The sequence below is a fragment of the Eurytemora carolleeae genome, unplaced genomic scaffold (genome assembly GCF_000591075.1).
Source record: "Eurytemora carolleeae unplaced genomic scaffold, Eaff_2.0 scaffold719, whole genome shotgun sequence".
Classification (NCBI taxonomy): Eukaryota; Metazoa; Arthropoda; class Copepoda; order Calanoida; family Temoridae; genus Eurytemora; species Eurytemora carolleeae.
The window spans coordinates 143442-170727 of NW_019396627.1; the positions used below are offsets into that span (position 1 = coordinate 143442).

Sequence of the window (27286 nt, forward strand, 5' to 3'; positions counted from 1 at the left end):
AAACTATATTTCCAAACCTTCTTATTAGATCAGAGCTGAAAACTATATTTCCAAACCTTCTTATTAGATCAGAGCTGAAAACTATATTTACAAACCTTCTTATTAGATCAGAGCTGAAAACTTTAGAATGGTGAATTCCGAGATCATTGTTTGATCTCCTCTTTTTCTTAATCTCCAGATTAAATATTGCTTGTTCTCCTCATGTTCTTAATATCCGGATTAATTAACAGATCAGGATTAAGAATATCCCATTCTAAAGTTTTCAGCTCTGGTTAAATATTAATGAAGGGAAAAGATAAAGAGAAAGGGTTATCCGCAAAGGATGATCCTGCAGAGACGACTGTTCAGAATTTATTTAGTATTATTTCCTATTATGGTTTTCTTTTCACTTTAGGTCGTCATTAGAGTCGCATTCTAAATTCTGTAATTTTGAAGTTTAACTTAAGTTATCTCAATAATAAAAATATATTTAAAAATATTAATTTAATATTCCTTAGAAACAGTTCCATTCTTGTCCTCGTTCTTTATCTAAACATAGATTATCATTTTTTCTTCTTTTTTTCATAATTGAAATGAAGTACTTTGTCATTTATAATTTTGGGTCAAAAGACCATTATTAAATTAATCAAAAGTAAAATATCCCTTTGGAATGGACACTCGCCAAAAATTCTAATTTTTATACAAATATCTTTGCAGCCTGATGTCGTGGACCTTTTATATTTAAAAATATGAATTCTGTTAGATCTAATCACTCCAGTATGCCAAGTCCATTAGCGCCTAATCCAATCAGGGTTCAGTCATGTGTTTGTTGTCTATTCTGAACCAATAGAAACAGTATGGCGGTAACATCTATCTTTCTATCTATCTCATTATTCAATTAGAGTTATGAATCCTTCAATCGGCGCTATCAGTAAATGGAAATATTTATTTCTACTGAAACTCTAGTGTAATAGTCTAGCATATCAAAGGGTTACGCATAAAGATGGTAAAAATATGAAAATTAGAAAATTTGTGGCTCATGTATACTTCCTTCCATTGATGATTTGGTGAACATTTACGCAGCTTTTTAATTAGACTAGTCTAAACTCTAGAATATTTGTTCTCCGTATATAGTTCTAACCCTGGTACCTTAAACCTATGGTTTGGAGAAGGGATGGGTTTGTTATCTCTAAACCAGTATATCTCCAGGGGTGGATCACCGTGTGGATTACAAGATAAGATAACCCTCTCCTCAGACCGAACCCTTAAAAGTACGCAAATGTTTGATAAAAGATTATTTTCAAAAATGGCAAAAACTTTTCTTTACATTCTTCATTGTTTTATTTCGCCGTAGCATGGTATTATATGATTTCAGAACACAAAGAGTATAAATGTATAATGTATATAGATTTTGCTTGTACCGATTTATCCTATAAATGTACTTTAAATCTTAAATGCTTTATTTATGTTTCAACCGCTGCTCATGATAATCAAAATGTATGGTATTTTTATGGCAAATATGGAAATTGTAGGTAGAATACTTGTTTTATTTGATCAAATAGACATATCATTACTAGAAATTCAGGTCGAAAAAAATATCATAAACTACTTAATGATTTTAGCCAAAACAAACTTACCTTATACTTTGTTGAAGATCTTTAAGAGTTTCATCGTCAATATCCTCGGAACCATCCTGTTCTCCAACCTTCTCTCTCCTCTCCCCCTGCAGTTCGTCCTGCTCCGGGTAGAAGTAAGCTCCGACTAGAACCAGTAATCAGTGTATCAGTGTATCAGAGAACCAGTTGTAGAAAACAAATCTCTTGAAAACTTGTTCTAACTTAATTCCCCCAAACTTTAAACTTCACAACAAATACTTTATATATCGTATAGTTAGTTACCCGTATCATTTTCTTTTCTTAAACAATTAGGAAAGTTAAAAAAGAAAATGGCAGTTTTAAGGAAAAGTGTTTTTCCATACATTTTCTCACAGTATTTATGATATGAAAAAGGCCCACATTGAATGTGTATTTTTTTATTTTCTTCATTTTAACAAATTTCTATTTTATATCTGTTCTTGCCGGTATTTCTGCAGTTGATTTGGGAACAAAAATTCCCGCATTTTTAATAAATAAATTCCAAGAGTATCCTAGACAGCCTCAGAAAATTTACAAATACAATGAAGTACATTTTTCTATATTAATCTTGGTTACATTTTAGTTGTAAAAAATCTAATTTTTGTCAGACATACAGGGTTACCCACAAAGGATGAGGCTTTAGAGACAACTGTAGGAATGAATACTATCTGTTTCCTCATATTCATAGTTTCCTACAACTTTTAACTTATGTCTTTCTTTTCCAAATCAGTAAAATGTAAATAGTAAATTGTAAAATGTAAATAGGTGCTTGAAAGTCTATATTCAAGGCAGAAGACTTAATTTACTCTTGAAATTATCATATTTTAAGAATTTCACGTCGTCTTTACAGCATCATCCTTTGTGGGTAACCATGTAACCCTGTAGCTCAAACCTTTCATAACCTAATGCGATATCGACACTAAATCCCCAAAAATTGACAAAGAAATTCTAATCCATTAACCTGAATTAAACCTGGACTAAGTTTTGAACTATTCAAACCACTAAATCAATCTTAACCCAACATCATCTATAAAACCAATCAAAGCCGTGAAACAATCGAAGAATTTGAGTTTTTGCCACAACCTCAAATTGTCTAATCCATATATCTTTGCAACTGGTTGGTGTAAACCTTTGATATTTCAAACTTAGAATATTTGATCTGACAAAATTCATAGTTTTAAATATTAAAGGATGGAAAATGGAAGAGTTATGTGGGGGCAAAACTCAGTTTCTTTATAAAACCAATTGTGTTCGAGTAGTTAGGTGTGCATGGTGTCAGTATTGTACAGAAATAAGAGGGGGGGGGGGGGGAATGGACGAATCTTATTCTAAAATTGAGCCCCGATATTTAACCCACCAGATAACTAATATCAAATGCATAAATGCAACTTCACAAAAATATAACTCATAGTATTAACTCTCTCTATAACCAGGCGCTAATCTACAGGGTTACCTATAACGAATGAGATTTAAAGAACGACCTAAAACTCTTTACATTTAGCGATCTGAAGGCAGAACTTGTTAGAGCTGGAATATAATGATTTAAAAGAATTTAATTGAATCATATTCACATTAATTAAATAATAAAACATTCTACAAATACATGAAACCAAGAATTTGAAGAAAAGATTGAATTCATTTTGTGCAATCTTCTCCAAAGCTAGTCTTATTCTTTGTGGGTCCCCCTGTATATATATATATTTATATATATTGAATCCTACCGTTGAGTTGAACTTGAACCGATCTTGAAAGATGAGGAAGGACGGAATTGCTGGCGGAGCAGGTATACTCTCCTTGGTCCCGGAGTCTGGTAGAGATGATCTCAAGAGTTCCGTTCTCATATATCCTGAAATATTCTTTAATCTATTCCGTTCTCATATATTCTGAAATATTCATTAAACTATTCCGTTCTCATATATTCTGAAATATTCTTCAATCTATCCCGAGCTGGAAACTTTAGAATGGGATATCCTTAATCCCGATCGTATAATTAATCTGGAGATTAAGTTCATGAGGAGAACAAGCAATATTTAATCTGGAGATTAAGAAAAAGAGTGGATCTATCCCGTTCTCATATATCCTGAAATATTCTTTAATCTATTCCGTTCTCATATATTCTAAAATATTCTTTAATCTATCCCGTTCTAATATATACTGAAATATTCTTTAAACTATCCCGTTCTCATATATCCTGAAATATTCTTCAATCTATCCCGAGCTGGAAACTTTAGAATGGGATATCCTTAATCCCGATCGTATAATTAATCTGGAGATTAAGTTCATGAGGAGAACAAGCAATATTTAATCTGGAGATTAAGAAAAAGAGTGGATTTAGCATTTATCCTGATATCCACCATTCTAAAGTTTTCAGCTCCGTTCTCATATATACTGAAATATTCTTTAAACTATCCCGTTCTCATATATCCTGAAATATTTTTAATCTATCACGTTCTCATATATCCTAAAATATTCTTTAATCTATCCCGTTCTCATATATCCTAAAACATTCTTTAATCTATCCCGTTCTCATATGTCCTGAAATATTCTTTAAATTATCCCGTTCTCATATATCATGAAACATTCTTTAATCTATCCCGTTCTCGTATATCCTGAAACATTCTTTAATCTATCCCGTTCTCATATATCCTGAAACATTCTTTAATCTATCCCGTTCTCATATATCCTGAAACATTCTTTAATCTATCCCGTTCTCATATATAATAAAATATTCCTTAAACTAATCTCTTCAAAAATTTGAGTTTAGACATAGGGCGCAGATTAAAAACACTGTAGGGTTTGAAAAATCTAAAAAATAGCTTTATAAGATATATTGTCGTAGTTTAAGGGCCTGTTTGCGTAGTTTTAAATTCCCCTGCCCTTCTTTTAAAAGAGGGTCATGGCAGGCGCACAACGCTACCCTCTAACCTATCATTAAACCAAATATTATGAACAAATTATTGTGTTTTATTACCGAAAATAGATTTGCTTCTGATTGTGATTCCGTTTCAAAAATTCTCTTATTATAGTTTAGTTACAAGTACAACATTGTTGCCTTCATGTAACTTTACAAAACGTATTTAAAGTCTTAAATACAAATTCTCTCTGAATAAGTGTGTTAGATTTATTGGACCTTTAAGATTATGAAATTATTCTCTTTTCTTTCCTCACTCTACTATAGGAATATATATCAGGTACTAACCATGGTAAACTAAGTACACCTCACGTAATATTGAAATAGAATATATTTTGAATTATACCACCTCCTATTGAACAGATATATAAAATGTGTAATAATTCCATTAAGAAAGTTACAAATATTTAATCTTTTCGTATTTCCCCGCAATTCATTTATCCGACCCATTCCCCGGCTCTCTGTTACAAAGGATTGATAATAGGATAATATATATTTACTTGTATCCATCCCAGGTCACAGGGTTCAATACAGCTCCTCTCCGGGTCCATTCTATCTCAGGTTTAGGTTCTCCTCTCACCCTGCAGTCTAGGACTAGACGGGATCCAAGGGTAACCCTGGAGTCTTGAGGTGGTGCAACCCACTCCGGGGAATCTAAACATTTATCAGGAACTGGGTTTTTCTACAAAATATAATATTTTAATCCATATATCACGATACTAGTAAAAGAATCAAAATTCTAGAAATCCTAATTTTGAACTTAAATGAGTCATTTTTATGTGGATAAAAAGGAACTGAGTTTTTGCCACAAATTCTGGGATATGATCCCTATATTGCAACCTGATGGTGCAAACCATTAAGGCTATATGAACATAACAGGAATTAAGAAATATCAAAAGTCTACAATAAAACTCTAAATGGTAGTTTCTAATATATCTTTAAACTTGGTTAATTGTACATGGTTTAAACTGAAGCATCATGAAAACATGAACCTGGATTATCCTGAAAAAAGAAAAATCTGAATTTTTTGATTTGAATACTTGTGCCGAATATTCTAGACATGAATCATCCTTGTCAAGTTTAAAAATATTCAAATTACATTTACAGCTTCTAAAGCCCCGATGAATACAGGAAAAGTTATTTTTCCAATATGCACTCTTTTCCCTCCTTTGCTTACTCTCTTATTCCCTTCCTTTCCTTTTCTTCCTTTTCTTTTCTTTTCCATTCTCTCCGTCCTTTCTTCTATTCTCTTCCTTTCCTTCGTTCTCCTTTCTTCTTTTCTCTTTTTACATTTTTTCCTATCCTTCTTTCCTTTCTTTCATCCTTTCCTTCCTTTCCTTCTTTTCCTTTTTTTCATTTCATTCCTTTTCTTTCCTTTCGTTACCTTGCATCCTTTCCTCCCTTTTCTCTGTTCTCATCCCTTCTTTCCTTATTTCTCTTTTTCCTACCCATCTTTTCCTTGTTTTCCTTTCCTTCCTTTTCCCTTTCTTTCCTTCCTTCCTTTCAGTCCTTTCCTCCTCTGCATTTTCCTACTGTTAACTAGGCCTTCTAAAATTCAAAATTAAGATTTCTCTTTCAAGGGATCAAGATGTTTAGAATATGCTGTTTCCTTTCATTTTTTTATCCTGTGAACCTCTTCAACAAATTCATGAAAGTTCAGAAATAAAAAGTGATTGTCTACGTTGCTCTGTTCAACCCTCTAAAAAATGTATTTTTTTCATTGGTTCAAGATAACAAACATAAATCTATTTTATGCAAAGATTTGAGCTCGCCAAACCTAGTGTAAATTGCCTTCCATTCAGTTTCCAGATTTCTACAGATTTTCCGAAACTAGAAAAGATGAAACACATACTAAATCTTCCTGATTATATTCTAGGAGGGACAGAGCAGAGTACCATAACCATAGAGGGGATAGATAGTAGAGAACCAGGGACATAGAGAGGATAGATAGTAGAGAACCAGGGACATAGAGGGGATAGATAGTAGAAACCAGGGACATAGAGGGGACAGATAGTAGAGAACCAGGGACATCAAGGGGATAGATAGTGGAGAACCAGGGACATAGAATGGATAGATAGTAGAGAACCAGGGACATGGAGGGGATAGATAAAAGAGAACTAGGGACATATAGGGGATATAAAGTAGAGAACCATGGGCATAGAGGATATAGATAGTAGAGAACCAAGGCCATAGAGAAGATAGATAGAAGAGAGCCAGGGACATGGAGAGGATAGATAGAAGAGAACCAGGGACATAGAGGGAATAGGTAGTAGAGAACCAGAGACATAGAGGAGATAGATAGTAGAGAACCAGGGACATGGAGGGGATAGATAGTAGAGAACCATGGACATAGAGGGGATATAAAGTAGAGAACCAGGGACAGGGAGGAGATAGATAGTAGAGAACCAGGAACATGGAGGGGATAGATAGTAGAGAGCCAGGGACATAGAGGGGATAGAAAGGTGAGAACCAGGGACATAGGAGAAAACTAAAAATGAAGAGAATACTGAGAATGCACCTCATAGAGAGTCTGATATCGAGGCATGAAAAAATGAATGGGAGTACTGTAGATTGGGTTGGAAGATTTAGATTGATGTGATTGATTGATGGATGAACCTAAATCGTAATAGATCTGTAATGTCTGCAACTCTGTAGAATCAACAAACCTTCTCTCTACCAAACTTTTCTCAATACAAGAATAAATCTAGTTGAAGATCTGAACCCGCCCTAGTCCCTGTAATATCATCCTAATGATACATCTTATATTAAATGACAAGAACTTTGTAGTAAAATATATGCTCAGAGTGGAAATGCGCAATCCCTGGAAGTTCTTGCCATGGTTGGTATTCAAATATTTACAAGGGAAAAGTATGTTAGAAACAAAATATGAGGGGATTAGACCTTGCTCTAGTTATTTAATTTTTCACACTGCTGAGCAGAAGAGAACATTTCAAAACTTTTATTTACGTTTTGTAGAAGGAAGGAAGGAAGGAAGGAAGGAAGGAAGGAAGGAAAGAAGGAAGAAAGGAAGGAAGGAAGGAAGGAAGGATACTTACAATTAACTGTAAGAACTGTTGTGTACTGAGTTGATCCAGCAGAGTTGTTCACTGTACATGTATATAATCCAGCATCTGATCTGGAAACCACAGGAATAGACAGGGTTGAGCTAAAACCATCCTCACCCTATAATATTTGAAATTAAATAAAAAACCTTGAATGATCAAGTTATTAACTTTTCATAATGTAAAACATTATAAGGATAAAAGGATATATAACTCCTGGTATACCTGGGAAGATATAAAAATATATTACTTTTGGTATACCCGGGATATAAGGATATCCTGGAGTACATGCAGGGAAGATATAAGTATATATTACTTCTGGAATACTTGGGATATAAGGATATATTTCTCCTGGTAAACCTGGGATATAAGGATATATTTCTCTTGGTATACCTGGGATATAAGGATATATTACTCCCGGTTTACCTGGAATATAAGGATATATTACTCCCTGTATACAAGGATATTGGGATATATTTTTCCTGGTATACCTAGGATATAAGGATATATTATTCCTTGTATACAAGAATATTGGGATATATTACTACATGTAAACCTGAAATATACGGATATATTACTCCTGGTATACCAGGATATAAGTATACATGAATCATGGTATACATGGAATATAAGTATATATTACTCCTGGTATACCTGGGATATAAGGATATATAACTTCTGGTATACCTGGGATATAAGGATATATAACTCCTGGTGTACCTGGGAAGATGTAAGAATATATTACTTCTGGAATACTTGGGCTATAAGGATATATTTCTCCTGGTAAACCTGGGATACTAGGATATATTACTCATGGTATACATACAGGAAGATATAAGGATATATTACTCCTGGTAAACCTTGGATATAATGATATATTACTCCTGGTATATCTGGGATACTAGGATATATTACTCCTGGTATACCTACAGGAAGATATAAGGATATATTACTACTGGTAAACCTTGGATATAAGGATATATTAATCCTGGTATACCTGGTATATAAGGATATATTACTCCTGGTATACCTGGTATATAAGGATATATTACTCCTGGTATACCTAGGATATAAGGATATATTACTCCTGGTATACCTGGGATATAAGGATATATTACTCCTGGTATACCTGGGATATAAGGATATGTTGACTGGTCTGGTTAATGTTAGACCATGAGAAGAGAAGTGGAGGAGAACCTTGAACTGCTTCACAGCTAACTCTAGCTCTACCTCCCTCTACTACTCCAGACCAGAAACTTCATGACACCATACATATCCATTATGTTACTTTTACATTTGATGCATGTAATATTTAGCTACATACAGTGAGAACCAAACAATTGTTGAATTGGAAGACGATGTTGGTTAGAAGGAAATAATTTTATTTATTTAGTGAATGGGTCAGTTTATACTGCTCAATTCATGTGTATCAGGTCCATTTAGTGAAATGGGTCAGTTTATACTGCTCAATTCATGTGTATCAGGTCCATTTAGTGAAATGGGTCAGTTTATACTGCTCAATTCATGTGCCGTGAACTGTTCAAAGTAATTAATTGAGTCTAAAGGTCGTCTTACTATTCCAGAGTTTTCTGGTTTTCTCTGTATGTCAAAAATTAAAATGAATGAGTGACACGGAAAAGATTTAGTTTTTTTACCCCGTATAATGGTTTCGTGTTACGCGGCATTTTTTCATCGATCTACAGGGTTCCAAAACAAAATTTTGTAAATAATGTAGAAAACAATTTTAGAAATAACTTGTTTATAAATTAAAATTAGATCAAATAGAATCTGTCTGCATTTGTTTTTATGTCAAATTATTCTTTGCCCTTGAATCTAAACAACGTTGGTTGTTAACTGAATCATTATAAAATGTATGAAAATCTTGGGTAAATCGATTAATGAATTTAAACAAACATAGGTTCTAACACAATAATAAAACGTGTTAAACTAAACCGATCTGAAATTCTGTTCACATTGTTAATGTCTTCATTTTATTCCAACGTTTGTCGGGTTCCACTGTGTAATGAAAAGAATAAAAAATAAAGAAAATAGGCAATTAAAGCAAGTACTTGGTTCAAAGCATAAGGAAATTATTTTGTTGAAAGCTGTAAGCATTGCATTGCACAAGATGCGCCATTCTCTGAATAAATACATTTATTTAATTCTTTTTTTACTTCCGCATGGAATTCCGGAATACTTCCGGACAAAATGGAAATTTTATGGTTTTCGGAATGGAAACTGGAATTTTTCCGGTTCACAGAATGGAAATTGGAAATATTCCGGTTCACGGAATTAGAACCTAAAAGTTTCCAGTCAATATTTGGTCCAGAACTATCCCGGAATTCTACTTTTACGGGGGAAAAATTAGAAAAAAGACTGATTGTAGAAAGATGAATCTGAATGTAGAAAAAATTAATATGAATGTAGGAAAAATTAATATGAATGTAGGAAAGATGAAGCTGAACGTAGAAAAAATTAATATGAATGTAGGAAAGATAAATCAGAATGTAGAAAAAATTAATATGAGTGTAGGAAAGATGAATCAGAATGTAGAAAAAATTAATATGAATGTAGGAAAAATTAATATGAATGTAGGAAAAATTAATATGAATGTAGGAAAAATTAATATGAATGTAGGAAAGATGAATTAGAATGTAGAAGAAATTAATATGAATGTAGGAAAGATGAATTAGAATGTAGAAAAAATTAATATGAATGTAGGAAAGATGAATTAGAATGTAGAAAAAATTAATATGAATGTAGGAAAGATGAATTAGAATGTAGAAAAAATAAATCTGAATGAAGAAAAGATGAATTAGAATGTAGAAAAAAATAATATGAATGTAGGAAAGATGAATTAGAATGTAGAAAAAATTAATATGAATGCAGAAAAGATTAATCAAAATGAGGAAAAAATTAATATAAATGTAGAAAAGATGAATATGAATGGAGAAAAGATGAATCTAAATGGAGAAAAGATGAATCTGAATGAAGAAAAGATGAATATGAATGGAGAAAATATTAATCTAAATGGAGAAAAGATGAATCTGAATGGAGAAAAGATGAATCTGAATGGAGAAAAGATGAATATGAATGGAGAAAAGATGAATATGAATGTAAAAAGGAAATAATGGTGTAGAAGGAGGAGGAAACAATTATGCTTTTATCAAATCAAATAATGGAATTGGAAAAAGATTTTCATCTAAAAACCAAATTCAGACCAAAAAAAATCAAAATTTTGGAATAAAATAAAAAAGCGTTCCTCATAAAATATATCGGAAGGTGTTCTAAGCCCCATTTTGCTTTCCCAACCACTCCCTTTAAAGCAGAATGGATAATCTCCTTTTGAGCATAACAAGATCTCAGAGTCATGCTTTAAAATCCACTCTTGCTTCTATTTGAATTTTCAGTTTCGAGCAAATTTAATACAGGCTGTGCCTGATACTTTGGGAAACAAAATTCTTATTCCCCAGCAAATGCATAAAATGCATTTCTCGAACAATTATTTTATGCAAAAAGGTTATAAACATAACTTAGAACAATTGCAATATTGATTCAAGCAACAAAGAGAAGAGAAAAGGGATAGAAGTGGATGATAAAATGGGGGGAGAGGTCTATAAACAGAAGGGAGAGATATTAGAAAGACTACAGAGACAGGACTGTAAAATCCATATAAAACAGTTATGTTCTCTATATGGTTTCATGGTTGTAGAGACATCTTTTATTTTCCAACCATACGGAACCTAGGGATTATACCACTATATGTAGACATAGATATTATATACTGAACCTAGAGATTATATACTAGACCTCGAGCTTATATACTAAACCTCGAGATTATATAATAAACCTAGAGATTATATACTAAACCTAGAGATTATATACTAACCCTAGAGATTTTATACTAGACCTAGAGATTATATACTAAACCAAGAAAGTACATACTAAACCGAGAGATTATATACTAAACTTAGAGATTATATACTGAACCTAGACATGAAATACTAAACCTAAAGATTATATTCTAAACCTAGAGATTATACGCTAAACCCAAAGATTATATACTAAACCTAGAGATTATATACTAAACCTAGAGATTATAAACTAAACCTAGAGATTATTTACTAAATATAGAGATTACATAATAAACCTAAGGATTATATACTAAACCTAGAGATAATAATCTAAACCTAGAGATTATAAACTAAACCTAGAGATTATAAACTAAACCTAGAGATTATAATCTAAACCTAGAAATTATATAATAAACCTAGAGATTATATAATAAACCTAGAGATTATAATCTAAACCTAGAGATTATAAACTAAACCTAGAGATTATAAACTAAACCTAGAGATTATAAACTAAACCTAGAGATTATATGATAAACCTAGAGATTACAAGAATGATAATATAAAAAGAATATCTGAGAATGAGCTGAACCAGATAAAAACTTGCTCAGTCTGCTGAATTCTAGATTACATCTTTTATTTACCATCATCCTCTCATGTCCATCCAATATCCTCTTTATTCTTCATTTCTGATTATTCATTGAATAGAGAACTATTGTTCAATCACTACTTCTCACACAACACCCTCAACCCTCCTATCCCCCCCCATTCGAACCAAAACTCAACCTGCCCCCCTCCATCAAAACCTTTCCCCTCTCCCAACTCATCCTTTCTTTTCAAGCCTACTTAGTTTTCCAACCTCTCCAAAAACTCAACCTTAAATAAAGGGAGTGACCGGCTATGTAAGGTAGTTGAACTGAGTATGCAGTGTTGTGGAAAACTTCTGTAAATCTGTAAATCCTGAATTTGAGCGCAAATCATCTCCAACTTTGACATCTCCCAAAACCACCACTTACAAATATATTGAGAGATAAAGATATTTTTTTTTCACACTGATTGCATCAGGATCGTTTTTATACTGATTGTATCAGGATCGTTTTTCTTGAAAATGAATTATCCAACTCTATATATGAAGAATTCACTTTAAATTACGTCGATTGTAATCGTTGAATCTGTTTTATCTATCTATCTATCTATCTATCTATCTATCTATCTATCTATCTATCATTTATTCTCCCTTGTTCACGTTAGGGTCATTTATATTCTGAGGATTTCATCTCTGTTATTTAATATGAACTGTTTGGTCAGGGACATGGGTATAATATTTTATTTCAACTCTTCCCCCCGTTCTGCTATTTCCAATCCCCCCCCTCATTACTTTTTCCTACTTGACCACAAGGCTTAGTTACTTTTTGTTCAATGCCATAAAATGGCCGCTTACCTATCACAGTAAGTTGAATAGACCCAGATAAATCTTCTCCTTCTTGAACCTTAGCTCTGCAGGTGTAGGTTCCTTGCTCCGACACAGTCAGGTTTAGTACCCGGAGTAAACCTGGTTCAGGAAACCTGAACCGCGTAGATTCTCCGATTCTCCTTCCTGAACAAACCCCTGGTTATTAAGATATACATATTTCTTGTTTACATGTATTTTTTGTAATCTATATAAAAAAGCTTTTCACTATTTATATGCAGCTGGCCAAGCAAAAATTTGTGATTATAAATTCCACGGGCAACGCCAGTCAGTTCAGCTAGTATTATATAAATATTATTGTGCTTTCTATCAAGTGTAATTTGAAAGAGCAGTTTAAAAAAAATCTGCTTAAGCACATACACTCGTGGTACAAAAATGAAGCAATCAAATCCGAAATATTTCCCAAATGTCCAATTCCCCTGCAGTGACCATGCTCTCTTCATCTTAAGGGATCGAATTTATTTGGCTTGCTATAAGCGCTGCTAGATGTACTGTTTTGGTCGAAATATTGAAAGCATTTTAAATTACAAACATCTTGACATTATACAGAAACCCCTTTTCTTTTAAAATCAAATCAGTACTCGGGGATATGGACGTTCACCCTCCCTGGAACAATGAAGTCTATCATTCTATGGTTTCCAGGGGGTTTTGGACTCCATGTGTGCTGAGCCCCCAACCCCCTGAGTACGCCCCTGTTTGATACAGTATTTATCTAAGAATGACTGAAGGTATCCATCCTTACTTTTACTTTTCTTTTATCAGGTCTTCATAAGGGGGAATAATCCTGTAAAGGGGAATTTCAGGTTGGATGAGTTTACAGTATCTCAGGGTCCTAGCTTGAGCTTGAAACTTATATATAAGTACAGTATCTCAGAGTCCTAGCTTGAGCTTGAAACTTATATATAAGTACAGTATCTCAGGGTCCTAGCTTGAGCTTGAAACTTATTTATAAATACAGTAACTCAGGGTCCTAGCTTGAGCTTGAAACTTATATATAAGTACAGTACTCAAAGTCCTAGCTTGAGCTTTAAACTTATATATAAGTACAGTATCTCAGAGTTAGGGTTTCCAACGTAATAGATTATTCTCTTACTCGTAATTACGTGCAGTTACGCGTAATAATTTTCATTTCGTGTAATTTCGCAGGATTACGCGTAATTGGAGAAATATCCATTTCGCGAAATTATGGCGTACTTTTGCGTAATTTATTAATTACGCGAAACTAGACTTTCTTTCGTAAACGTAATAAACGCGTAATTACGCGTAATGCTCCTGCGTAAGTGAAAGAAAGTGTTTTACGCGTAACGTAATTACGGCTGGAAACCATACTCAGAGTCCTAGCTTGAGCTTGAAACTTATATATAAATACAGTACTCAAAGTCCTAGCTTGAGCTTGAAACATATATACAAGTATGCAGTATTCAGAGTACTAGCTGGAGCTTGAGACCTATATTTATAGAAGTACAGTATCCCATAGTCTTAGCTCACAGTTTGAAACGAATTATTGGTACAATATTTCAGAGTCTATGTATATAAGAACAGTATCTCAGGGCCTTTAAACTTTTTACATTTGGTTTTAATTAATTTGGTTAATATTTGTCAAAAATTGGAAAAATCAAATATGAGAAAATAAGTGTAAAAGCGTGGGATGATTCTATTACCAAATCCTGTCTCCAGATGTCTCCACATGTCTAAACCTGTCCAAACCAAACCTAACAAAACTTATAAATTCTGATAGGATTCTCAATCCATCCTTCCTTAATACTGAGAAAATAAAATAGATTTGGATGGATTTGAGAAGAAAAACTTATTGTTGGCCGAAATTATCAAGCAGCTGTTTTTTTACTATATCATAACATTAGCAAATTGTATTGTAGTATTATTTCTTATCTGTAAAAATACACATGTGTTAAAATGAATTTTATATAAAGAAAGTATGTTTGATGAAATTAAATGATAAAAATCCTATTTTTGATATTTGAGAAGTATGAAAACCATCTATCAATATTTGAAAATCCTCCCTTGCTACCAGACTCTTATTAAATCTGTGTGAAATGAAGTGTTCTATTCAAACCTTGGATCAAAATTTATAAAACGTTGTTTTTTTACTGAACATTTTAAATCATGTTGGTGCAGAGTTGAAGGTACAGTTATTAACTACAGAGTTGAAACTGCAGTTATTAACTGTGGGGTTGAAACTGCAGTTATTAACTGTAGGGTTGAAACTGCAGTTATTAACTGTAGGAGCAGTTATTAACTACAGGGTTGAAACTGCTGTTATTGACTAAAGGGTTATAACTGCAGTTATTAACTGTGGGGTTGAAACTGCAGTTATTAACTGAAGGGTTGAAAGTGCAGTTATTAACTACAGAGTTGAAACTACAGTTATTAACTGCAGGGTTGAAACTGCAGTTATTATCTGTAGGGTTAAAACTGCATTTATTAACTACAGAGTTGAAACTGAAGTTATTAACTGTAGGGTTGAAACTGCAGTTATTAACTACAGGGTTGAAACTGCTGTTATTGATTACAGGGTTATAACTGCAGTTATTAACTGTAGGGTTGAAACTGCAGTTATTAACTGAAGGGTTGAAACTGCAGTTATTAACTGTAGGATTGAAACTGCAGTTATTAACTGTAGGATTGAAACTGCAGTTATTAACTGTAGGGTTGAAACTGCAGTTATTAACTACAGAGTTTAAACTACAGTTTACTAACTACAGAGTTGAAACTGCAGTTAATAACTGTAGGGTTGAAACTGCAGTTATTAACTACAGAGTTGAAACTACAGTTTACTAACTACAGAGTTGAAACTGCAGTTAATAACTGTAGGGTTGAAACTGCAGTTATTAACTACAGAGTTGAAAGTGCAGTTGTTAACTACAGAGTTGAAACTACAGTTTACTCACTAGAGAGTTGAAAGTGCAGTTATTAACTAGAGTTGAAACTAGTTTACTAACTATAGAGTTGAAACTGCAGTTACTAACTACAGAGTTGAAACTACAGTTATTAAGATTAAAACCTGTATTGAAAACTGATTGTGTAAAAATGGATGAAACTTTCATGCTTTTACATTTTCAAGTATGAACATTGAACAATGTACATAAAACAAAAGCTCAAATAAAGTAAATTAAATGTAAACAAAGAACACAGGAATACCTAATAAAATGTTTCATAAAACCGACCTCAAATTCTTCTTTATATATCAAATATATAATAATAAAATAACCGACCAATACGTTGTTTATGACAGAAGAGAAAGTAATGGATTTTTCACTTGTTTCATTTCAGTTTCTTTCACTACTAGCAAATAATAAATCATTTCAACAAAATAACTCCAATAAAAATAATATATGAAGTATGGTCTAGAAGAGAAAATTTTGTAGGTTACAAGGCCTTCCAAATTACGTATTATTTGTAGAAGAAAGAATTACATAGAATAATGGGGTTTGATGAAGGGAAAGCTAAGAAGCTATAAATCAAAAAAATTGAATGCAATCAATTTTTAAACTATTTAATGTAAAGATCAAGTTAATATATATATATTAATCTATTTAAAAACGACAGCAAAATCTCATTGGTTTTAAACTTTTTGAGCTATTTACTATTTAGATATTAATTTAAATCTAAATGTTAAAGTGACCCACCCATTGGAACCCATTTTGCTTCCTCTTTTATATCACGAAGTTTAATTTACAATATGTCCACAACGTAAACAGGATCATGGGTGTTTACTGTTTTGCCCATAGTTGAACGTGTTTGTATAAAATGCCTTCTTTTTGAGCGAAAAGTTTATGCACAAATTAAAAGAAAATGGTATTGAAGGCTGTGAGAGCTAGTTTTTGTACATTATTTTGAGACTTTTCAGATTATTAAATGCCTTTTATCGAAATTAGAAAAAAGGTGTGGCGGTAGTGAGATTTGAAATTCCAAAATGAGAATATAAAATTTAAACTTTTATTTTCAAACTGTGGTATTATACCTATAGTAGATGAACCGGGTTAGACTTGGAGCTGTTTGGCTTAATACCTTTTGTCCACCAGGTAAACAGGGTCGGAGGTGTTTAGTTTACCTTTTGTTAACAGGGTCGGAGGTGTTTAGTTTACCTTTTGTCCCCCAGGTTAACAGGGTCGGAGGTGTTTAGTTTACCTTTTGTCCACCAGGTTAACAGGGTCGGAGGTGTTTAGTTTACCTTTTGTCCATCAGGTTAACAGGGTCGGAGGTGTTTAGTTTACCTTTTGTCCACCAGGTAAACAGGGTCGGAGGTTTTTAGTTCACCTTTTGTCCACCAGGTGAACTGAGTCGGAGGTGTTCCTTGGTAGGGACAGTAGAGAACTATATCTTCTCCTATCCGTCCTACACGGTTCAGTTCTCCGCTCTCTCTCTCAACACCCAGAGTATTCTCAGGGTTGAGAAGCTTTGTAGATCCAGCAACATCAATCCTGGAATATCAGATTAAAAACATAGATCAAATAGTGGTTTTGATTGTAAAGAATTTGAGCCAGGGCTTAAATTTGAGACGCGGCTCAGATTTGGTTGTTTCCACTTAAAATCGTATTCAATGTTTCAAGACTTAAGCCGGCGCTTAATTGAAACCGGTTTTTGGCGGATTTCAGACACGGCTTAAATTCATTAAATTCGGCCTCAGGAGTTTTAAATTTCTGAGTTAACAGTGGTTTGTTAAATATTCAGTTTAATGGTATTATGTCATTCAAGTCCAAATCTGACAAAATTTCCGACAAAAAAAAAGAAAATGAACAATTTTAATAAAATAATATTTCTCTCGTATTTTATGAAAAAAATAAGTTTTGATGAATCAAACGGTATATAAATAATATTGAATCCCTACGCTCCATCAACATATGTATCTCAAACTGTAGGCATCTTAAATATATAACATGGTTCTTGTCAGCCTACATTTGTTGCATGGAACCACAATCACACTGGTTTCACTTGACGGGCTTGTACGAGTAAATGTGTGTGCAGTACGATTACAATTCAGGATTACAATAATCGGTATATATAACTGGACTGCAGGTTTGGTAACGACATGACTAGATCCCCCTTTCCCTCCCTCCCTGTCCTCTTCTGAAATATTTTTGCACTACTTTGTGTATTTATCATTATTTCAATTTATTCCAGCGGTTGAAAAATAGAGTTTTGAAAAATGAAGTTTCAAATAAAAAAATAAATATATATAAAATATAAATTGAATTAAAATCATTCAATAAATAAAATTGTTTTCTAATTATTTTTTTTTACGTTTGATTGAAAACTTTTCTTTTAACCAACGGTGAGGGATAAGGGGAAAAGTTCAAAGTCAGTTAAGAGTTGAATAGTAATCATATTGTTGAATATAGAGTTGAATAGTAATCATATTGTTGAATATAGAGTTGAATTGTAATCATATTGTTGAATATAGAGTTGAATAGTAATCATATTGTTGAATATAGAGTTAAATAGTAATCATATTGTTGAATATAGAGTTGAATAGTAATCATATTGTTGATTATAGAGTTGAATAGTAATCATATTATTGAATATAGAGTTGAATAGTAATCATATTGTTGAATATAGAATTGAAGGAAAGAGCATAAAACATCTCAAACTCTTTTGATAAGAAGTGGACAGTTGACACTTCACTTCTTTTATATTCAAACCTAATGTTTTATTCAACATTTTACAGTTTTACACTTACATTTACATTTTACATATTAAAATCATCTTCCCCCCCCCCCTTTGACCCTAGCTCACAATAACAAGTCTTAAAGGGACTGAAAGCGTAATTTCAAGTGACCCTTCGTGCAAAGAGAGCAACGCTTGATTTACAAGGGTACCCAATTAAAACTTTTGCGCTTTCGTCGAAAGCTTTTCGAAACCCTTTTGAATTCAGCTGCAAATTCCAGTGTACAGTCTAACTGAATACAAGTTGGTTTCGAAGGGTTTACACACACATCTATACTCGACGAACGTACACAAATGTTTTAAATCGGACATTGCCCTCTCTGCATGGAGGGTTTCTTGAAATTACGCTTACACTCTTATATACAACAATATGTAAAGTAAAATATAAAAAGATATATTTATAAGGCTATAACAAGTAATGAAAAGATTTTTTTCTTAAAAAAATATCACCCTTGTAATTTATAAGCCATCGAACTCTGTTTTATTGAGAATACCTGGCAGTTTCAGAAAGCGCTCCAGCTTTACACTTCCACCATCCAGCTCCAGTAGCACCTGTAACCTGCTCCAGGTATACTCTACTATACCACACTACTCCACTATACCCGGAGTCTATTGAAACCAAAGAGTCCTGAATAATAGGGAAATTAAAGAGACAATGCATTAAACCTGAAAAAAGGAATGCACCGAGATGATCAATTAGCTCGAAGTTTTTAAATCAATTGTTTAAAGTTCTGAAAGAGAATATTCACAAATTAGAAATATTTATTTCTTTATTATTTTCAATAAAAAATTTTTATCAATAAATTCATTAGAACTTTGATTAAAGAGAATAAAAAAATGCCAGGATAATGGAGGGAAATTACAATGGTGAAGAAGAAAAGAAAATGAGACTAAAAAAACTCCTTCTGGTAGAAGAAGTATACACACCACTTTCCTCTAGAGGGATTATACATACCACCTTCTCCTAAAGGGAGTATACATACCACCTTCTCCTAGAAGGAATATATATACCTCCTTCTCCTAGAGGGAGTATATATACCTCCTTCTCCTAGAGGGAGTATACATACCATATTCTCCTAGAGGGAGTATATATACCTCCTTCTCCTAGAGGGAGTATATATACCTCCTTCTTAGAGGGAGTATACATACCACCTTCTCCTAGAGGGAGTATACACACCACCTTCTCCTAGAGGGAGTATACATACCACCTTCTCCTAGAGGGAGTATACAAACCACCTTCTTCAAGAGGGAGTATATAAACCTCCTTCTCCTAGAGGGAGTATACATACAACCTTCTCCTAGAGTAAGTATATAAACCTATTTCTCCTAGAGGGAGTATACACACCACCTTCTCCTAGAGGGAGTATACATACCACCTTCTCCTAAAGGGAGTATATATACCTCCTTCTCCTAGAGGGAGTAAACATTCCACCTTCTCCTGGAGGGAGTATATATACCTCCTTCTCCTAGAGGGTGTGTATACACTATACACCTTCTTCTTCTAGAGGGAGTATATACACCTTCTTCTCCTAGAGGAAGTGTATATATACCACCTTCTCCTAGAGGGAGTATATATACCTCCTTCTCCTAGAGGGAGTATATACACCTCCTTTTCCTAGAGAAAGTGTATACACCTCCTTCTCCAAAAGTTAGTGTATATATACCTCATTCGCCTAAAGGGAGTGTATATATACCTCCTACTCCTAGAGGGAGTATGTATACCTCCTGCTTCTAGAGGGAGTGTATACACCACCTTCTGCTGGAGGGAATACATACACCTCCTTCTCTTAGAGGGAGTGTTTTCCTTCTACTAGAGTAAGTGTATACAAAGTATGCACTGTACAACTTCTTTTTTCCAAATATTGAATTAGATTTTTTATCTGACATCCAGTATATTTCCTGCAATGTGATTAATATATTCAGAATCTGATTTATTCCATAACTTAATAATAATATCAACAAACCTCTTCAAACATTCTCTTAAGAAGGTGGGAAGGGGGGCTGGGGGGGGGTCTGTAGTTTATCTTTACGCAAATAATTGGTTTACAAGCTTTTATTTGATTGATTACTTCAAGTAGAAAGAAAAGGCAGACATATTATAACTTATAGACATAATTTATCTAGAAATATTCTGTTTTTCACCCCTCTCAGCCCACACCTCTTTCTTTCGAAGAAACCCCCCCCCCCGTCAAGCATACGTAGTAAATTACCTACTCCATAAAAGTCTTTCAGACCCGTATCAATCCAGATACAACTCAATCAAGAACTCACGGTTCCAGGAATACTTTACTATCAATGTCAATCTGTACACAACTTTATCTATATTGATTCCCAATCTAGTTCCATCTTTCAAGAGAGTGATTCAGAACGTATCTTGTTCCCTAACAAAGAGGTAATTACTCTCACACTGTAATCAAAGCGGAGTCTAATTCCAACTGAGTGTATTTTGGATTCCAGGTTACAGATTAAGTTTGATAGACGTAATTACAAGTTTTGCGTCGTTATATACAAACGTAGGTAAGCTAATCACAATACAGGTTTGACATAGTTATTAATAGACGTAACTAGATTAGGTTAATCGCAATACAAGATTTGCGTAGTTACTGATAAGCGCATTTAAATTTACAGACAATGTACAACATAATTTATCTAGGTGTAACTGTGGGATCTGCCACGGTATTTATTACATATATCCATGTACATTTCAGAATATTATTGGAAAGATCGACTGCAATCTAAAACTGCAACCCTAGAAATGCAATCTAAATTTGCAAACCTAGGGATGCAGTCTAACATTGCAAACCTAGGAATGCAATCTAAAATTGAAAACTTAGGGATGCAATCTAACGTTGAAAACCTAGGGATGCAATCTAACATTGCAAACCTAGGAATGGAATCTAATATTGGAACCCTAGGGTTGCAATCTAATATCGCAAACCAAGAGATGCAATCTAAAATTGCAATTCTAGGAATGCAGTCTTACATTACAACCCAGGTTTCAGGGTTGTAATGTATCCTATTTACCTGAACTATTTCTCCATTCCTCTCCCATGTAAACCGAACCTTCTCCTTATCCCCCAAACCACTGAGAGTACAGGACAGGGTTAGATTATCTCCAGGGTTCAGGGTTTGACTCCGAAACCCCTTTAATACTGGATCGGATTGATATGTTGGATGAGGGTTCTCAGTTGATCCTGAAAATAGGTATTTTAAGAAATCGAAAACTTCTGGATGTGTTTGAATGTTGTGTGTGGAACAGAATATGTGTGAATAAAGTTTATCCGTCCTAATCCATCATACTTCTCCGTGTTTACACAAAAGCTGGTGGCACGAGGGTTGAATATATTGTAGGTTAGGATGATGAATGCTCTTGTATGATTGAGCAGGGTTGGATTCAGCTCCGGGTCCTTATTTATCCCGGGACTCCGGTATATATTTATTCTCTGGATACTACTGCTGTGCAGTAATAGATACAATCTTATAAAATTCAACTTCTGACTTTAAGAAATATGTTTAACACAAAATGCTTTCAGTAATTCATCTGAGTTTATATCCTCTAATGTCAACCTTTATTCAAACAAAGAATCCCCCCTCCCCCTCACCCCCCCCCAGTAGTTTTTGCTCCCCTATATACTCCTGGCTCCTAGTATTATAAGGACTGTTTGTAGGAGAATATATATTTATGCCAACAACTACTTCAGGAACAAGGTTCATAAATTTCTTAACATCTACAAATCTGAGAAAGAAGGTTTCACAGATTTTCCCATTTTTATCATTTATAATGGTTGTTAAGAGCGATCCTCTGTGTAGGGTATATATAACTTCAGACATAAAATCTTGTACTAACTCTTCTTTAATATGATATATAAACCTTCTTTCTAAATACATACTTTGCTTGTTTGTTTGCATCCAATAAACGTCAAAACGGCTGAACCGATTGGGCCCAAATTTTGTGTGGGACCTCACGTGACCCCAGGGAAGCTTTATGAATGATCAAAATTTCAAAAAATTGTGCTTTAAAGTTTTTTTATTTTTGTAAAATTTTGAAAATGCGCGAAAAAATATTTTGAAATCCGCTAACTTTTTGTTTTTGTTTTACACAGTACAACAGTTAAAACAAAAGTTGAAACAGAAGATGGGCGCAAAGCGCCCTAAAAGCCTAGTATTATAATAATTCATATTTATATGAATTTCATTCACCATATTTTAATGTTTTAATAAATTTCATTGAGACAAAAAAGATTATTTTCTCTAAACCTAGTATTTCCTTTCACTGACGGATTTGAATAACGAAAACAAATTTTTAATTTCAGGGATTTTAAAACTTAAAGAACGTAAAAACAGTTCAAGAAGAAGAGAAAGTTGGATGAAAAATGTATACACAGAGGACAGAAAATGAATTAAAAACTAAGAAATATATAAATCCAAGTTAAAGTTAAGATTAATTGTAAGGTGTAAGAAAGGAAATTTTCCCGAGAACATTTTCTATTTAGGAAACCGTTTTCAGGTTTATAAAATGGTTTTGAACGATGCAACTGGATATAGGGTAGGAGAGTAAGGGGGGGGGGGTGAATTCGGATGGAGAAGGATGAAGAATGGGTTTATAAAGGATAAAGATGGAGGAAGAATGCAGAAGGTGAGAGAATAGGATTATATGGGATGGAGAAGATGAGCGAATAGGATTAAATGGGATGGAGAAGGTGAGAGAATAGGATTAAATAGGATAGAGAAGGTGAGAGAATAGGATTAAAGGGATAGAGAAGGTGAGAGAATAGTTTTAAATGGGATGGAGAAGGTGAGAGAATAGGGTTAAATGGGATGGAGAAGGTGAGAGAATAGGATTAAATGGGATGAAGAAGGTGAGAGAATAGGATTAAATGGGATGAGGGGAGTGCAATGAAAAGGGGTTATATATATACAAACATTGAAATAATATGGAGCCTCCATTAAAGGATAAATGGTTTCAAATCAACTTTATTGTTTTCAAATTTGTTAGTTTTATCGCTGTTTTATGCACAACACGGAGAAGTCTCATATTTCCTCTCCGTGGAACCAATAATTTGACTTCTTCCCATCAACAAGAAGAGAATAATTGGGAAAATATTTCAGATGTAGATCAGATCAGATCAGGATTTTGACGTAATAAAATTTTTAAAAAATTCACTCAATGACAAAAAAGAATTATAACTTGTAGTTTATGTTGTTGTTGTGCATAACTGTCTCTAGAGCAGAGAGAATTTAAACTTATCACTACATCCCCCTAAATGTACACAATAAACTACACAAGGAAATTGAACAGCAGAAAATCAAGAGAATATCGTTTGCTAATTATACCGTTGTGTAGATTTGAAACTGAAAACTAGAAAAAAAAGATAAGAAACTACAGTCTACGATACTGATCAAATGAAATATCAAAACTCCCTGAAAGAGCTTATTTATAAAACCCAGTTTCAGGTACAAAGTTTCATAAGAACGGCATGTCCTAACTGACTGATTGGTTTAATATTGTTGTAAACATAACAGGGCATTGGAAATAATCTTTAAAGGGACTGCATAAGGGTAAAAAAGAGAGTTACACTAAATACTNNNGGGGGGGGGAATTTTGTAATGTGACGTGCTTTGGCGAAAAAAACTTTTAGAAACGAAATCCTGGAATTAAGAATATTTTTTGAACAACTCATGTATTTTTTTGAGGTAAATCTGTCAAGGGGTTCAAGTATTCTGATCAGATAACAAACAGACAAACAGAGATTACTACTATATTTAGATATACAGTGAACAGCATAGATATCAATACAGTAATGGTTACTGAAATGGGGAAACAATACAATTGCAGTATTTTCATTGGTATTATGTTTCATTTTAGTACCGGACACTGAAAAATACGTAAAGCCTCTGCAATATATCACCATATTTCAGTACCGGAGACTGTATTGAAAAGTACATACGTCTCTGTAATATATCATTATATTCCCGTACCGAATACTGTATTGAAAAGTACGTAAAGCCTCTGTAATATATCACCATATTTCAGTACCGGATACTGTATTGAAAAGTACATAAGCCACTGTAATATATCACCATATTTCAGTACTGGATACTGTACTGAAAAGTACATAAGCCTCTGTAATATAACACCATATTTTAGTACCGGATACTGTACTGAAAAGTACATAAGCCTCTGTAATTTATCACCATATTTCAGTACCGGATACTGTACTGAAAAGTACGTAAAGCCTTTGTAATATATCACCATATTTTAGTACCGGATACTGTACTGAGAAGTACATAAGCCTCTGTAATATATCACCATATTTTAGTACCGGATACTGTACTGAGAAGTACATAAGCCTCTGTAATATATCACCATATTTCAGTACAGGATACTGTATTGAAAAGTACGTAAAGCCTCTTTTATATATCATTATATTTCAGTACCGGATACTGTATTGGAAAGTACGTAAGCCTCTGTAATATATCACCATATTTCAGTATCAGATACTGTATTCAAAAGTACATAAGCCACCGTAATATATCACCATATTTCAGTACCGGATACTGTACTGAAAAGTACATAGGTCTCTGTAATATATCACCATATTTCAGTACCGGATACTGTACTGAAAAGTACATAAGCCTCTGTAATATATCACCATATTTCAGTACCGGATACTGTACTGAGAAGTACGTAAACCTCTGTAATATATGACTATATTTCAGTACCGGATACTGTACTGAGAAGTACGTAAACCTCTGTAATATATCACGATATTTCAGTACCGGATACTGTACTGAAAAGTACATAAGCCTCTGTAATATATCACCATATTTCAGTACTGGATACTGTATTGATATATATACCGAGCACAGTGTAGATAAAGGCCCTACCTGCATATGCTACGGAGAAGATGATTAACCAGAACATAATACTGAAAATAGAAATATTCACAACTAGGTTCGCACTAGTCAAATGTAGGTTTTTAAGATACATTCATTGTACGACAAAATCTCAAAGTTTTTTTAAGGTACCTTAGGGAAACAATCTCAAGAGTAACGAATTATTTGGTTTACAGCTCACAACGATTTCCCTAGATCTGGATCCTTTATTTGGCGCATTGTCCCGTTTTGCCTGATATAGTCTGTATTTCTACTTTACAGCTTGCTCTAGCTGCTGTAAAGTAGGCCCGGTACTTGAAATAAACAAGAGTTTACAATCAGAGTTTAAACAATATCAAATATATTAGTTTTGCCCCTGTATTATAATGAAAATATTAATTTATAATACTTCAGTATACTCGTTTTTAGAACTAGTTTTCTCCTATCTCTGATCCGATAATTCGGTATCAAAGATATACAAAATCTTTACTCTAACAGAATATGTCATGGAAAAAAGAATAAATAAGACAAAATATTCCTTTATATGTCCTTTTGCTTTATTCCTTTCCATATTGTTTCTTTTGTTAAAGCAAAAATTTTTGCATTGTATAAATTATGTATGTCGTCTTAGAACTGTGGAATAAATTGATTGAATCACTCTAATACTCCAGGTAGCTTATTCTTGACGCCTCCCTTGATTGGAGGGTACACAAACATCACCAGGTTGAGTGACAAGCCTGCTTCCGGTAGTACCGTGCTTTGCTTTGAATTGTCCCGGTCATAGGGGTAAGAATAGCAGGGCGCCGGATGAACGGGTTTTGGGCACCGCCTTAACGTCCGATGGCGGTCTGGGGATCCTACATTGGGGGTCTACCACAATCTTTCTTTCATTTCATATCAAAATCAAAAACGATAATTTTTTAATTTTTGATAAGGAGCTTCATCGAAACAGATAAAGTTGATATTTTATTTCAACTATTGCTTATTTTGGCTTTATTAGTCACCAATAAAGAGTTTGTGGGATTCTACTATACTCTACTGTAAATAAAATACAATAAAAAATTCAATATAGATTAAAACGGAGAGATCAATGGTTTTAATAAAAAGTATTAATTCCATTCATGAAAATAAATATTTTTCTATTCCCTTCATTCAGTTTTTAAAATTGTAATCAATTTATAAGAATTAGATTAAAACTTAAATTAATTGGGATAAAAATGTACTTGTTGTTCATAAACCATTTGAAGTTATCATGTGTGTACTTAGTTTTAGGATATATAATATATAAATATATACATTTAAGAATATTTTAAGAAATTTTAATCAATTTATAAGAATTAGATTAAAACTTAAATTAATTGGGATAAAAATGTACTTGTTGTTCATAAACCATTTGAAGTTATCATGTATGTACTTAGTTTTAGGATATATAATATATAAATATATACATTTAAGAATATTTTAAGAAAATTTGGTTATTATCTTCATATAGGAGAACTGGTTATCTCTGGGTCCAACTTTATACTGGAGAAGAGATGCTGAGAGAAACCTCGGATCTAACGGAGAAGATTTGGAGCGTCGAAACCATTCTCCGGGTTCTGACAAGATCTGTCGGAACTAAATCTACAGCGACTCCGCAAACCAAGGATCGATGGTTTCGAGCGATCAAATGATCAATAACAATTAATTCTTAGTGTTTGATTAGATGATTTAAAAGGCAAGGCTGAAAAACTGAAAAATGTCTATCTTAAAAATAATATATATTTATATATATAATATAAGAAAATAAGTATTCAAAACATGATTTTAAGTTTTAT

General features: G+C 33.3%; 1 protein-coding gene across 1 annotated transcript; it reads right to left on the reverse strand.

The window, feature by feature from the left end:
- Nucleotides 1–483: 483 nt before the first annotated feature.
- LOC111706541 (neuroglian-like) lies at nucleotides 484–25663 on the reverse strand. The gene is made up of 11 exons (XM_023479437.1): nucleotides 25623–25663; nucleotides 25482–25522; nucleotides 21618–21787; nucleotides 19088–19221; nucleotides 17187–17350; nucleotides 12879–13034; nucleotides 5025–5178; nucleotides 3335–3459; nucleotides 1617–1740; nucleotides 1129–1243; nucleotides 484–528 (listed from the first exon to the last, which is right to left on the reverse strand). The coding sequence occupies exons 2-11, from the start codon at nucleotides 25516–25518 to the stop codon at nucleotides 484–486; spliced, it is 1224 nt and encodes a 407-aa protein (XP_023335205.1). The 5' UTR covers nucleotides 25519–25522; nucleotides 25623–25663.
- Between the last annotated feature and the right edge of the window lie 1623 nt (nucleotides 25664–27286).

Excerpts from the sequence above, each read along its gene's own strand:
- LOC111706541 (XM_023479437.1), bottom strand. The coding sequence starts at position 25,518 with ATGTTCTGGTTAATCATCTTCTCCGTAGCATATGCAG. Across the intron at positions 19,222-21,617 it reads GGAATGGAGAAATAGTTCAG|GACTCTTTGGTTTCAATAGA; the intron begins GTAAATAGGATA and ends CCTATTATTCAG. Across the intron at positions 3,460-5,024 it reads GTGACCTGGGATGGATACAA|GATATATGAGAACGGAACTC; the intron begins GTAAATATATAT and ends AGAATATTTCAG.